Below are 13,133 nucleotides of genomic sequence, written 5' to 3' on the forward strand. Positions count from 1 at the left end.
ACAATAGCCTCTAGACTCCTACATGATTTGACCACCAGCCTTGATCTCCCTTATCTTGTTCTCCTATCACACATCATGAAGGCCACACTGGCCCTTTTCTATTTCTTTTTCTTTTTTAATTTTCTTTTCTTGGTCAGTCATGGGGATTGAATGCTAGACCTGATGCTGTCCCTGAGCTCTTCAGTTCAAGGCTAACATTCTACCACTTGGCATCACTTCTGGCCTTTTCTGTTTATGTGTTGCTGAGGAATCGAACCCAGGGCCTCATGCATACAAGGCAAGCACTCTACTGCTGATCCACCTTTCCAGCCCCCTTTTGCTATTCCCTAGATGTGTCAAGCACATAGTTATCTCAAGACTTTATTCCTACTTTTTCCCAAACTATCCTTTTACTATTAATCCACTGGCTTGCTACCTCTTGTCCTTTGAGGAGTTCTGCTATACATGTATTTCTGAGTGCTGTCCCTGAGCTTTTCTGCTCAAGGCTGGCACTCTTCCACTTTTGGCCACAGCTCCACTTCCTGTTTTCAGATGGGTAAATGGAGATAAGAGTCTCAAAGACTTTCCTGCCCAGGCTAGCTTTGAACTGCAATCCTCAGATCTCAGCCTGAATATCTAGGATTACAGACATGAGCCACCAGCACAGAGCTCCAATTATATTTTTATTAGTAAAGTAATTGATCTTCCCTGAGCTCCCACTAAAAACCCAACACACACACACACACACACACACACACACACACACACACACAGCCCTCACACACACACACACACACACACACACACACACACACACACACACACACACACACACACACAGCCCTCACACACACACACACACACAGCCCTCATCACCTTCTGACCTATTACATGATGATTTATTTGCCTTCTCCATTGGATTGTAAATTCAAGAAGTTATTTGGTAGGGTAGGAGTGATGATGCAGATCTCTAATCCCAGCTACTCAGGAGGTGGACATAGTCTGAAGCTGGGGCAAAAGCTAGGGAACTGTATTTAACAATACAAATTAAAGCAATTGTTTTTAAATTAAAAAGAAGGTTTTTTATTATGGGATCTTCAGTGCCTAAAACAGCTCCTCACACAAACTAGATATTCAATAGATATTTGCTGAACAAATGGAAAGATGAACATAAGAAAGCATAAATAAGGATTGTGGGAAGAAGGATGCTACTGAATAATGAGCATTTTTAAAGCTGTAAAGAGAAAAAAGGATTAAATAGTATTGCCAAATATGTAACATGTTACAAAGAGGTTTTCTCTCCTACTGTCTTCTTCCTATCCAGAAATAGACAGTAAGGAGACAGGATTAGAATTGGAGGAACCACTCAATACCATTTTCTTCATCCCTGAATGCAAAGATGGTTTAAAAGATGGATGACCAAGTGAATAGGAACCTTATCCATCTCACCTAAATCACAGAAATTTAACCATGATAAAAAGAAATCGTGTTCTATAAAGAGTTGAAAATCATTCCTTCCTTGTCCTTAGCTCCATTTATTATTTTAATTCAAGATCAATTCATAAAGGAACAAAAACTCTTTGCATTCTCCAAGACCTCTAAAAATATCTTTGCTTATGGCAGAAATGACAGGATGAAATACATTTTTATCCTTAGAAGCTGAAGTTAAAAGAATTTTTTTTAAACAGTTCAAGTTCTAGTTTAGAGACCAGTGGCTTGTCTGTAATCCTAGCAATTTAACTAAGTGGTGACAGAAATCAATAGAGTCAGTATTCCTGATCATCTCATATTTGTTGTTCCTGCCATAGCAGGAAGGATAAATAAATGGATCATAATCTAAGTCAGTCCAGCAAACAAACAACAAGAAAAAACAAGATTCTATCTAAAAAATAACCAGAGCAAAAAGAGCTGGAAGCATGGCTCAAGCAGTAGAGAACCTTTCTAGCAAATGTAAAGCCCTGAGTTTAAACCTTAGTACTGTCAAAAAAAAAGTTTTCATATCCAAAACAGTGAGTGTGGAGAGAGGAAAAGTTTAGGATAAAAAGAAAGGTTAAGAGGGAAAAGTAATGACCCAGTTTCTTTCTTGACTGTACTCATCATCTTCCCTCTCAAGAAGTGTGTGTGTGCGCGCACACACACACACACACACACACACACACACACACACACACCTGTATGTGAGGGGGGAATGGCAATCTCATGAGAAAACTAGGAGGTGACAGAGATATTGTGATGTAATGAAGTCACTTGAAGGGCACTGGTAACATTGTGAGGTCAGGTGAGGATTTTCACTGAAGCATTTGCCTGTATGAAAATGCATTAAACCTAAGTCAGCTTTCCTCCTGCTAACACCCTGTTACTCCTTCCCACACAATGGGATTTTAAGACCACAGGAATGAGACCTAGGGCAAAAACTGGAATAACAGAGGGAGGCATCGAAAGAATGGGAAGATTTTTCACATTGGAAAAATTACAGTAGTATTTCTGAACAGAAATAAAACCTTCCCTGTGTGCCTATGGATCCCAGGGAGGAAAAGCAATTCAAACAAACACTTCAGATCAACAATTTTAAACTAGCCTTGTCCAGGTTTGAAAACTTGGTTGAACTGACAGCAGCCCAGAAAAGAGAGGAGAGAGCAGGCTTGTTTATCCCAAAAGAAGGTAAGATTCATGATTATGAGAAGTCCACTCAGGGTTGCGGATTTGAACCGGGGCATGATTTAGACTGTCAGAGTAAAGCAACTTAATAGCACCGACACTGAGTAGCGAGCTGGGAAGCTGGAGACCTAAGTACTTTTGTACTTTGTCTAAATAGCTATTGGACATGGCAAAACTTTTTGTGCTTCTCTGAACCTGAGTTTTCCCAATTGTAAAATTAGACTCTTGGGTTAAATGCTATCTAGGGGTTCTTCTGTGGACACTACTATTTAATGGCTTACTGGTGACCCAAGAAGGAGGTGGTAAGAGAAGCCATGTTGTAGCAATTGTGTTAGCTTTGTCACTGTAACAAATACCTGAGATAATCAATCAAGAATAGATGTGTTCTTTAATTTAAGAAGATTAAACGTTTGTTTTGGGCCTGTGGTGAGACAGTAACTCCTGGTAGAATTATATAGTAGAAGAAACTACTTACTTCCTGGCAGAAAAGGAGACAGACGAAGGGGCCAGAGTCTCAGTTACCTCTTCAAAAGCACAACCTCAATAGCCTAACTTCCTCCCGCAAGGCTCCACCTAGCAAACGTCCTAGAATTGCCAATGGTAAGCCAGGCTGGCAACCAAACTGGGATTTTAGGGAAACACACAACTCATAAGTGTCAGCCTTGATGGTCACGTGTGTAAAGATCTTGACTTTGAGTACTTGAGCCCAAATAGGTATTATTTAAATAGTATTTGGTAATTTAGAGGTCACTAAAGTCAATAAAATTCCATTTGATTTCATGAAATAAAATTTCACTTATCTAGGGAACAATGAGAGGTAGAGAAAAGTCACCTTCCCACTTGCTCAACTGTTGTTAATGTTATAAGTGTTAGGCTCAGAACTTCTAGCTATGGTCTTTAGATCTTATGAGTGTGGCTGAAGTTTCTCAACTACTCAACAAAACTGTCCTTTTCACCTACTCATGGTTGTCTTAGCTCTGTAGCTTCTTTTCCAAACTCTCACCATCTCTTCTGAGAGAACTCCAAGGTACCCAGCCAAGCACCCTATGTTGTAGGACAAAGCAAGCTTCCCAACCTGTTTCCTAAACTACCGAAAGCACCATTGGCCCTCTCTTCCTTCCTTTACTCTGCCCCCAAAGGCAATTACTTTGCACTCACAGCAGTGAGATCTCTTTTTTCACTGGCTTTATCCTCTCAATTGAAACACTTCTCTTGAGTTTCTCTTCCCCTCAAGCCACCCCTGTGCATTTCGCTGCTGCTTCTCTATTATTTCTCATGGCCTCAACAATCCATTGCCAATCCTACTCCTGCCCTGCTTCCCCATCACCAAAAAGACTCTTATCAACATGTTCCATTAGCTAATGGTTGCCAACTTCAACTAATTGTTTTCTCTTTTGCAGCCTATGTGGACCTTTCACTGCATTGACTGTGTTAGCTACCTCTGCTTTAGGTAGCACCCCCCCTTGATTACTCCACTCTCTCCTGTTTCTTCTTCTCCTTTCTTTTTCTCTTTTGGCATTATAAAAGCAGTTTCAACTCAGTCCTTGTACTTGCTAGTAGATACCTTATCTTTGAGCCATGTCTCTAGCTCTTTTTGCTCAGGACATTTTTTGAGATAGAGACTCATCTCCTGTCCAGGAAGACCTGGACCGTTGATCCTCTTATTTACAGAGGATCTACTTTAGCTGGGATGACAGGTTCAAACCACCATATCCTGCTTCATGATAGAGATGGAGTCTCATGAACATCTTGATCAGGCTAGCCTTGAATTGAGATTCTTCTTATCTCATCCTCCTGAGTAGCTAGGATTACTATAATTAGATATTACCATGGCTTCTCCTGATTGGTCTTTATTATTCTGTTGCCTCCTTCTTTTCTTGAGAGTTGCCTCCTCTGTTCTTACTCAGTCTTTTGGCAGAAACACTATTTCGTTTTCTAAGCTAGATGTCTAGGAATAATATTGATGTCCTGATACCTTTCTTGGGTTATTACAATAGTATCTTAATATAAGTTTTCCTGCCAACACATTTATTACTCTATACTTCTGCAGTTTTTTTCTCTAAAAAGTAGATCTTTTATGTTCTTGGCATATCAGCTCACCTCTACAATTATATGTTCTAAATGGACATTCACCATCGTGTTTCAACCTACATTTCCAGCCTGAACTCCTAGCACTTTCAATCACCCCTCTCCGAAATTTTCCAGCAATTTTAAATATGCTCTATTTTGGATGACTTTAATTTTGGCACATCATTCTCCCCACATAGGATACCTTTCCTTTTTTTTTGGCTCCTGTAAATCCCTGTTCATCTCTCAGGACCCAAATCAAATGCATCTCTTTATATAAACCATCAAACTGAGCCAAAGCAATGCCACCTTCAGCACTGCTCATGCAGCTTTTGCTATCTTGAGGAAGTTGCCAGATGTATTTTTTAGCCTGCTTACATCTATGGATTATGGGTTTGCTGCTATTTCTGCTCTCTGACCATTGACTGAGGAGGGCATTCAAGGTTCTGCCGGGTGTCACAAGACACTCCTTAAATGTGTGCTAAACAACTGACCAAGGCTTGATTCCCTGGAGAAGAACAAAAATCCAAGTAAGATTAGATTAAAAATAGGAGATAAATATTGCAGAAAATTGGCCTCTCCATGACTATAGGACTTGTCTGGAAGATTGCAGGGATTAAAAATATAATTGTGATTTATCTTAGGCTATTAAGGCTGTATGAAATAAATTCATGTTCATTAATAAATATTGGGAAGTAGGGTCTACTGTTTTACTATGGGCAAGGAGCTAAGCACCAGAGAGATTTTTGGTTTTGAGATAGGGTTTTCCCTACACTCAGGTTGTCCTTGAATTCAAGTTCCTTCTGCCACCACCTCTCCATGGGCTGGGGTTTTGAACATGCACCACCACCCCCAGCTTGAGAACATTTTATTGGAACAGTGTCTACCTCAGAATGATGTTATGTAGCTGGCAGGAGTTAGCCCCAGTAATACTCCTCTGAAATCTTCCCAGTGGCCTAGTCAAATTCAGAGCATCCAAGCTAAGAAATCTCATCATCCTCCAGTGACACAGTCAAGCATAAATCTTTACCAGCTGGTGTGCATTTTAAAGAGCAAAGTGGTTATGTGAATACTCACAGGAATCTCAAATTTAATACAACCCAAATGGAAGATTTTATTTCCCTGCAAAGCATAGTCCCTACCAACATCTCAATATCATTCTAGATCAAAGCTTTTCAACCTTGACACTATTGACCTTTCCGGCTGAATATTTTCTGGTGTGTGTGTGTGTGTGTGTGTGTGTGTGTGTGTGTGTGTGTGTGTGTGTGTGTGTGTGTGTGGCATGTGGGGGGGGGAGAGGGAGACAGGTTGAGACACAAGATCTGTCCATATTCCTGTTTCAAAGCCATCACTGGAAATTCTTGATTTTCCTTCACTTAGCTCTTCTACACTCAGCCATATCCAATCCCTTTACAAATTCTCCCAAGCATATGTAAAAATGTCCACAGCCATCTCTAGGGGGCCTATATCACTTATTGACTAACTGAGAATACTTTCAAGAGTGAAAGGATGTGCTACTGATCATTATGTTGATGAAAATCTATGGCATGCACAATGGCCCTTGGTATCCGTCTGGCTCCAACCCCCACTCTCTGAAGCCTATACTATTACAGTACCATCCTTCTACTCCATTCCTAGTCTCCTATCCATAATTGGTTTTACAGTCTTCATTACTGCCTCCTACTAGCAGCCAGAGTGCACTTACAATACAAATTTAAGATTATATTATTTCTTTTATCAAAGCATCCAATGATAGCCTACTATCCTTTTGAAAACAAGAGCCTAGTTCCCTCCTTCCTCTCTGGCCTCAGCTCACAACCCATTCCCTAGTGCCACTCTGCAACCTCCTCACAAACCCTCCACAGCAGCCCCCTCCTTCAAGCCTCGTGGCTTTCTATTTACCAGCCTATGCCTAAATGTTCTCATTTGCTTGTAGTATAACTAGCTACATTTCGCTTATCAAGTCTCATCTTAACATTTTCTTCACTTCAAAGAAGCCTTATGAAGTCCATTCCATCCCCAAAACCCTGTGATACCCACTTGGTTCCTTCCTCAGATCACTTTCTATGATGTCCTTTGTTTTCACCTTGTCATTGAGGTAGACATACCCACGGTGTCACTAACCCATAAATGCACTCATCTTAAATATGTCACTCCATGAATTCAAATGTTGGTATACATACCTGTAGCACTAAAGGGGTTGAGATGATTCTTTCTAGTACATAGGAGCTCTCTTGTGTTCCTTGGGAGCTATGCAAGTTTTTACTCTATAGACCACCACAAATTTCATTCAATTCCCCATTAACAACTCTTGTCTGCCACAATCTGTAAGTTATTTTTTTCAGTAGCTAGTTTCCTGAGCTTCCAATCAGAATGAAAGTTCCTTAACAGCAGAGATTCTGCTTATGTAATTTTCCATTTTGTAAGTGTCTAGATTAGTGCTGTCACACAATGATCAATATAAATTTTTGTTAAGTAAAAGAATCTGGTTTTGACTCTATATAGTTCAAAGAATCCATACATCCAATTCCTTTAATAGTCTTATTTAAACACATCCATAAATTTGGGGGAAAATTTCAAGATCCAAGTAATGTGTGTAGGTGTGTTTATATACAATTACTTACTAAGTAATTGCTGCACAGCTCTACCTTCTATTTAAGATGAATCCTATCAGCGACTCAAATTAGTAAAAGTTCTAGAACAAGAAGCTATCCATTTTCTTATCTTTACATTCCTGTACACAATTTCTAAAATAGCTATAAGGAGAGCTTTGGAGAGGGTACAAAACATCAAAGTAAAAATATTTCCTCCAATTTTGTAATATTTTAAGCAAAGGCCTAATTAAGTTTTCAAAGGCATGGTCTTTAAAATTCAGATAAAAAGGCTGGGCACCAGTGGCTCACACCTGTAATCATAGCTACTCACAAGGCTGAGATTTGAGGATCATAGTTCAAAGCCATCCCAGGCAGAAAAGTCCATGAGACTATCTCCACTTAAAAGTACCCCCCAAAAAGCCAGAAGTGGAGCTGTGGTTCAATTGGTAGGGTACTAACCTTGAGTAAAAGAAGCCTAGATCCAGAGTTCAAGCCTCAGACTCACACTTAAACAAAAACAAAAACAAAAATTCAGGTAAAGTTTGTTTTCAGACGGGTACAGTACAGAAATGGATATATAGGGAATAGAAATAGCTAGAACAGTAACACAGTCTTTGGAACCTTCTGCAAATGTGCCTGTGTTGTTTCCAACAGAAGTAATCGATTGTGACAAGTTCTATGAATTGGTACAGCAATTCTTTGGTCCTGAAGTGAAGAATCAAGATGTGAAATGCTTTTACAGGAAACTCTGCAACAAGCCAAATGCATCTATAGACTGGTGTGAGGTACTCCATTATCTTGCTCTTTAAATAATAGGAAACTGGTTGTTCTTTGTCTTCATTCAGGATATACAACTAAAACAAAGTATGACTCCCACAGACATGACACCCACCATATTATTTGCCTGTTTTAATGTCTATAGCCAGTTAGCTGAAGTTACTGCATGAAATAACGTGGATTATCCAGAGAGTTGGAGCTATACTACACATTAGTCACTCTGAAACACTTTTAGGCCAATCTGCCAATTAGAACTATGGTTACCTTTAACCACCACCAAGATTTTCAGGGTCCAAATCCTTACATAAGAGAAGAAACTGGCTCTGATTGATAGCTTCTGTAAGATAATAAGTACATTTCTTGTCAAACTTGTTACCCCTTCCCTCATTTTCCCCCTACTTTCCCTCCCCCTATCCCTACCCCCAACTTGTACAGATCATTTCCAACCTACTGTCTTGTGTATAACGCTGTCATACTGGTCCCCCCTTGTCCTTTGCCTCATCATTCTTTCATTTCCTTTCTCTTCCCTAATTCAGGTAAACATATGTCGTTCTTTAAGATGTTTTTTGGTTGACACAATATTAACTTGAAATTTCCACCCAGAGGCTCAAGTGGTAGAGTAGCTTCCCGAATAAAAACAGTATGACCATGAGCTCAACTCACAGTACTACCAAAATAATGTTATATGTATATTTTTACAGAGAAATTAAATGATTTTTAAAAATATCTGGCTGTCTATCAAATAACAGCAGATACTATAGACAAGAGACGTTATACTCTTAAATTCAGGAGAACAATCCTCTAGTGTATCCCTCAAATCACCAATGCCAGCAAGGAAACCAGTGGGAACTCTGTTTACATGGAATTTTATGGTAACTGGGAATCTGGCCTCAGAATGTAATGAAATACAATCCTAAAGTAAAGCTGATTTTTTTTTTGGTTGTAGAGATGAGGAAATTGAGCCTTATTCTCTCTGACATCTGCTCCATCTTTCTCTTTCCCTTTCTAGTTACAAACCTATAATCTTCTTACAGCTAGAGAAGTTGTCTTTTTTCTGTGTGCCCTTTAGAGTCTCATTTAATCTTCCTAGAACATCCACAAGGTAGACTTTGGACAATGTTATTACAACAGTAAGGAGGAGGAAAATGAAACAGAAAGGTTCCTGAATGATCCGAAGTCATACATCAAGTTAGTTTTGGCCTTAGAGCTGAGATTTTTCCCCTTGAATAATTGCTTGTAACATTGACTCCTGATATAGGACACCTGTTCATCACTTGGAGTCCTATTTTTATTTTTCGGTACTGGGGTTCCAACTCAGGACTTCATGCTTACTAGGCAGGCAGTCTACCACATGAGCCACACCTCCAACCCCTTTTTTGCATTGGTTATTTTCACTTTGTGACTAGTCTGCCTGGGCTATGATCTTTTTATTTGACCTGTGTCACTGGGGATGACAGGTGTGCACCACTGCACGTGGCCATTTGGTTAAAATGGAATCTTGCTAACTTCTTTCTGCCAGAGGCTGGCCATGAACTACATTTGCATCAATCTCTGCTATCTAAGTAGCTAGGATTAAGGGCTTGAGTCAGTACACCTGGATCTCTAGTCCTCTTTGCTTTTAGTAATTTTTCAGATGGGATCTTGAACTATTTTTCTCCAGAGCCAGACTCAGATTTGTTCTTCCTACCTATGCCTCTTACATAGCTTCAATTACAGGTGTGAGACATTATACCTAGCTTAATAGTTAAGATGGATTATTGTTAACTTTCTGCGCATTCTAGCCTCAAAGTGTGATACTCCTGATCTCTGCCTCTTTAGTAGCTGGGATTACAGTTGTGATTCCCATACCAGGATCCTTATATATCTTACCCAAGTTTAATAGGACAACTTGTGACTAGCCTCTGACATACTTTATATATATGAAGAGTCACCTGAGGTTTAGGAAACAGTGCAGGAAGGTTCTGCTTTTATTGTTCTGTGTTTTTTTTCCACACAATTTGTGTCAAGGTTCCTCAGAGAATTTCTACTTCAAGCTGTGTGACCTAACCTTTCTGGCCTTCAGATGTATCATTTTTACAAATAAATTAAAATTAACTTTATTTCAGTATGGAATATTAAAAAAATAATTTGCCAGCTATTATTAGCTTATCAGGTTATAAGAATTAGAGTCATAGTCAGGTGTTACAAGCTAATGCCTGTAAACCTAGCTGTTCAGAGGGCTGGCACCTAGAGGATCATGGTTCAAAGCCAGTCCAGGCAGAAAAGTCTAATGGACTATTTCCAATTATCCAGCAAAAAGGTAGACTGAAGATTTGTTTCAAGTGATGTAGTGCCAATCATGAACAAGCCTAACAATCACAGAACTCTGAATTCAAACCCCAGGACTAGCAAAAAAGAACTAAAGGCAGTTGTTATTATTATTGTTGTTGTTGTTATTTTACAGTTCTAGAGTTGAACCATGAGACTCACATATACTAGGCACATTGGCTTCGTTCTTTTAAAATCAGGCTCAGAGGTGTTGCTGTTTACACAGTGAGATCCAGGAATGCGGTGTCTGGTAGGCAGAAAGGGACCATACTATGCAGGTATAGACAGAGTTTATTGAAACATCACATGCCTATATGCAGCAAGCAGGCAGCAGAAGTAAATCTTCAGTCAGGGGGCAGAGAGTTAATCTTAAACAGTTTTATGAGGAACACAGACAATGAGAGTTTAATAAGTCAGTAAGCAGGAAAAGCTTATCCTAGTCAACAAATGTGGAGCAGTTCCAGTAATCAAGGTTGTAAAAGTAGGTAAAGCACGGGAGAGTACACAAAGGGGGTCTCCAGGCATTGTTCTACAGGGTTAACAGGAGGAGCAGGAATGGCACTTTCCACAAACCATCACCTGAGTCTGGCAACCAGGCGCAGAACCTTTGCCCCGCATGAAGGAAGGGCCATCCCTGCTCCCCCCAGGGAAATGCATGCCTGCTGGCATCCTCAAGACACACCAGAGCTCAGATGGGGTCACGCCTGGTCGATGCACAGAGGCAGGAATCGGGTTCTAAATTATCAATCTCGTTGTGGCACAAAATGCTACACATTCTTTTTTCTGCTTTTAGCTGCATTTGATCTTGGAGAATTTGTGTTTGCCCTTGGAATTCATAGAATGATAATATTTTAGAATTCAAGCAAGACATCACCTAGACCTGTGTTTATAATTCATGATGAAGGAAAATTATATTGAAAGAGAGCTATTGTATTTATAAACTGCTTTGTTAAATAGCAACGCCTTTGTACAGCTACTTAAAAGATAATAAAAATTAAAAAGCCCCCCAAAATTAAAATGCAAACAGAAATAAAAATTATTCCTATGAAGGAAGTTGTACACCAACCAATTATCCTTTTATTCACCAAATAAGATTCTAGCATTTGCCATGTATAGGCTACTTGATATGTTAATCAATAAGCCTTTGTGGGTTAAGGAAGAAAAAATAAATGAAATTAAATTTTTAGAAGAGCTAAAGAAATGTGACTGCTTTAAGTTTACAAAGTTAACCAGTGAATTAGTCCCATTCAGACATGACTTACTTTTCCTACCACACCATCCCACTGTATTAATGTTTGTATTGGCCTCGCGGGTTCTGGACTGATGTTCTACTAGATCCATTCCTTCGGTCTGGCTTTTTACCCAGTAGAGAGGGAGTGCAGTGAACTTTTCTACCCAGTCTGGCCTTAAACCTTAATTCATCAGATCTCAGCCTCCTGAGTAGTTAGGATTACGGGTGTGAGTCACAGTGCCCAACTGGAACATTTTTTAAGCTCAATACAAATTAATACAAACATGAGTCATGGGCTACCATACAAGGTGCCTTATAATTGTGTTTCTTCCAAAAAGTGAATTATTATAAAGCTGATTTTTTTTCCTTTCAGAAATGTTAAAATAATGTTCCAGGGTAAGTTAAAAATGAGTACAAAGTTTTTTGTTTTCTTCTACCTGTTTTTCATATTCTCCATATTTCTAGAACACTCATAAGTTTATTGTGTAATCAGGGGGAAAGATTAATTTAAAAAAATGAGTCAATTCAGTATGAACCAAACCCTGTAAGAAGCATAACTAAGAGAAAATTCACAGTCTAATAGTCAGAGCATATCTAATAGTCATAAAATACTCAACCAATGTCTGTTTCTAATGACTTAAAATGTGGAAAGAGCTAATTTGAGATCCATGATGCAAGGAAAGGAAATGTTTTCTTTTTCTTTTTATGTGCCAGTTCTGGGGCTTGACCTCAAGGCCTTGGCACTGTCCTTGATGTTTTTGCTCAAGGCTAGTGCTCTATCACTTGAACCATAGCTCCCTTCTGGCTTTTTTGGTGGCTAATTGGAAATAAGAGTCTCATGGACTTTCCTGCTTGATCTTACTTTGAATCATAATCGTCAGCTTTCAGCCTACTGAGTAGTTAGGATTAAAGGTATGACCTATCAGACCCTGGCTTGTTTTTTCATCTCTAATAATACTTGTTTAAAATATTTCTTTTCAAAATGTTAAACTTTTATTGTTTCCTGAGGTTTATTTGACATAGTGTCTTAAGTTTTTATTCAGTAGATTTTGAGAATTTGAAAATATATCAACCAGGTGTGTATAATAATAGGAACTTTGATGACAACTGAAAGATCATGGTCCAAAGCCAGCTCAGACAGGAAAATTCAAGAAATAGTTTCCAAATCTACATGCCTGGGCAAAGTGGCATATACCTGCCACTTTAAGCTATGAAGGAGGCTTATAGCAGGAACATTTTAGCTCCAGCTTAGGACAGGTAGAAAAGTCCAGGGACTCTACCAACAGGAGGAAAGCTGGAGGTGTTGGTGTGGACCTGTTATCCCAGAGATGATGGGAAGTCTGAAAATAGGTGGACCTCAGCTCTGGTAAAGCCAGCATGGGAAATGAGACTCAATCCTAAAATTAACCAGTGAAAAACAGGGGCGGAAGTGTAGCCCAGCAGGAGAGTGCCAGAGTACCACATACTAAGCTTCAAGTCCAAACCTCAATTCTATCACCACCAAAGAGAAGAGAGAAAGC

General features: G+C 39.3%; 1 protein-coding gene across 1 annotated transcript in view; it reads left to right on the top strand.

Annotated features, from left to right (window-relative positions):
* Window positions 1-2,495: 2,495 nt before the first annotated feature.
* The window catches only part of Wdr64 (WD repeat domain 64), a 151,008-nt gene continuing 140,370 nt past the window's right edge, over window positions 2,496-13,133 (top strand). Inside the window, exons 1-2 of the mRNA XM_013021734.1 lie at window positions 2,496-2,640; window positions 7,953-8,083. Coding sequence (XP_012877188.1) covers window positions 2,496-2,640; window positions 7,953-8,083 — 276 coding nt within the window. The remainder of the gene's footprint in view (window positions 2,641-7,952; window positions 8,084-13,133) is intronic.

This window comes from Dipodomys ordii, unplaced genomic scaffold, assembly GCF_000151885.1.
Source record: "Dipodomys ordii isolate 6190 unplaced genomic scaffold, Dord_2.0 Scaffold57, whole genome shotgun sequence".
In the NCBI taxonomy this organism is placed as follows: domain Eukaryota; kingdom Metazoa; phylum Chordata; class Mammalia; order Rodentia; family Heteromyidae; genus Dipodomys; species Dipodomys ordii.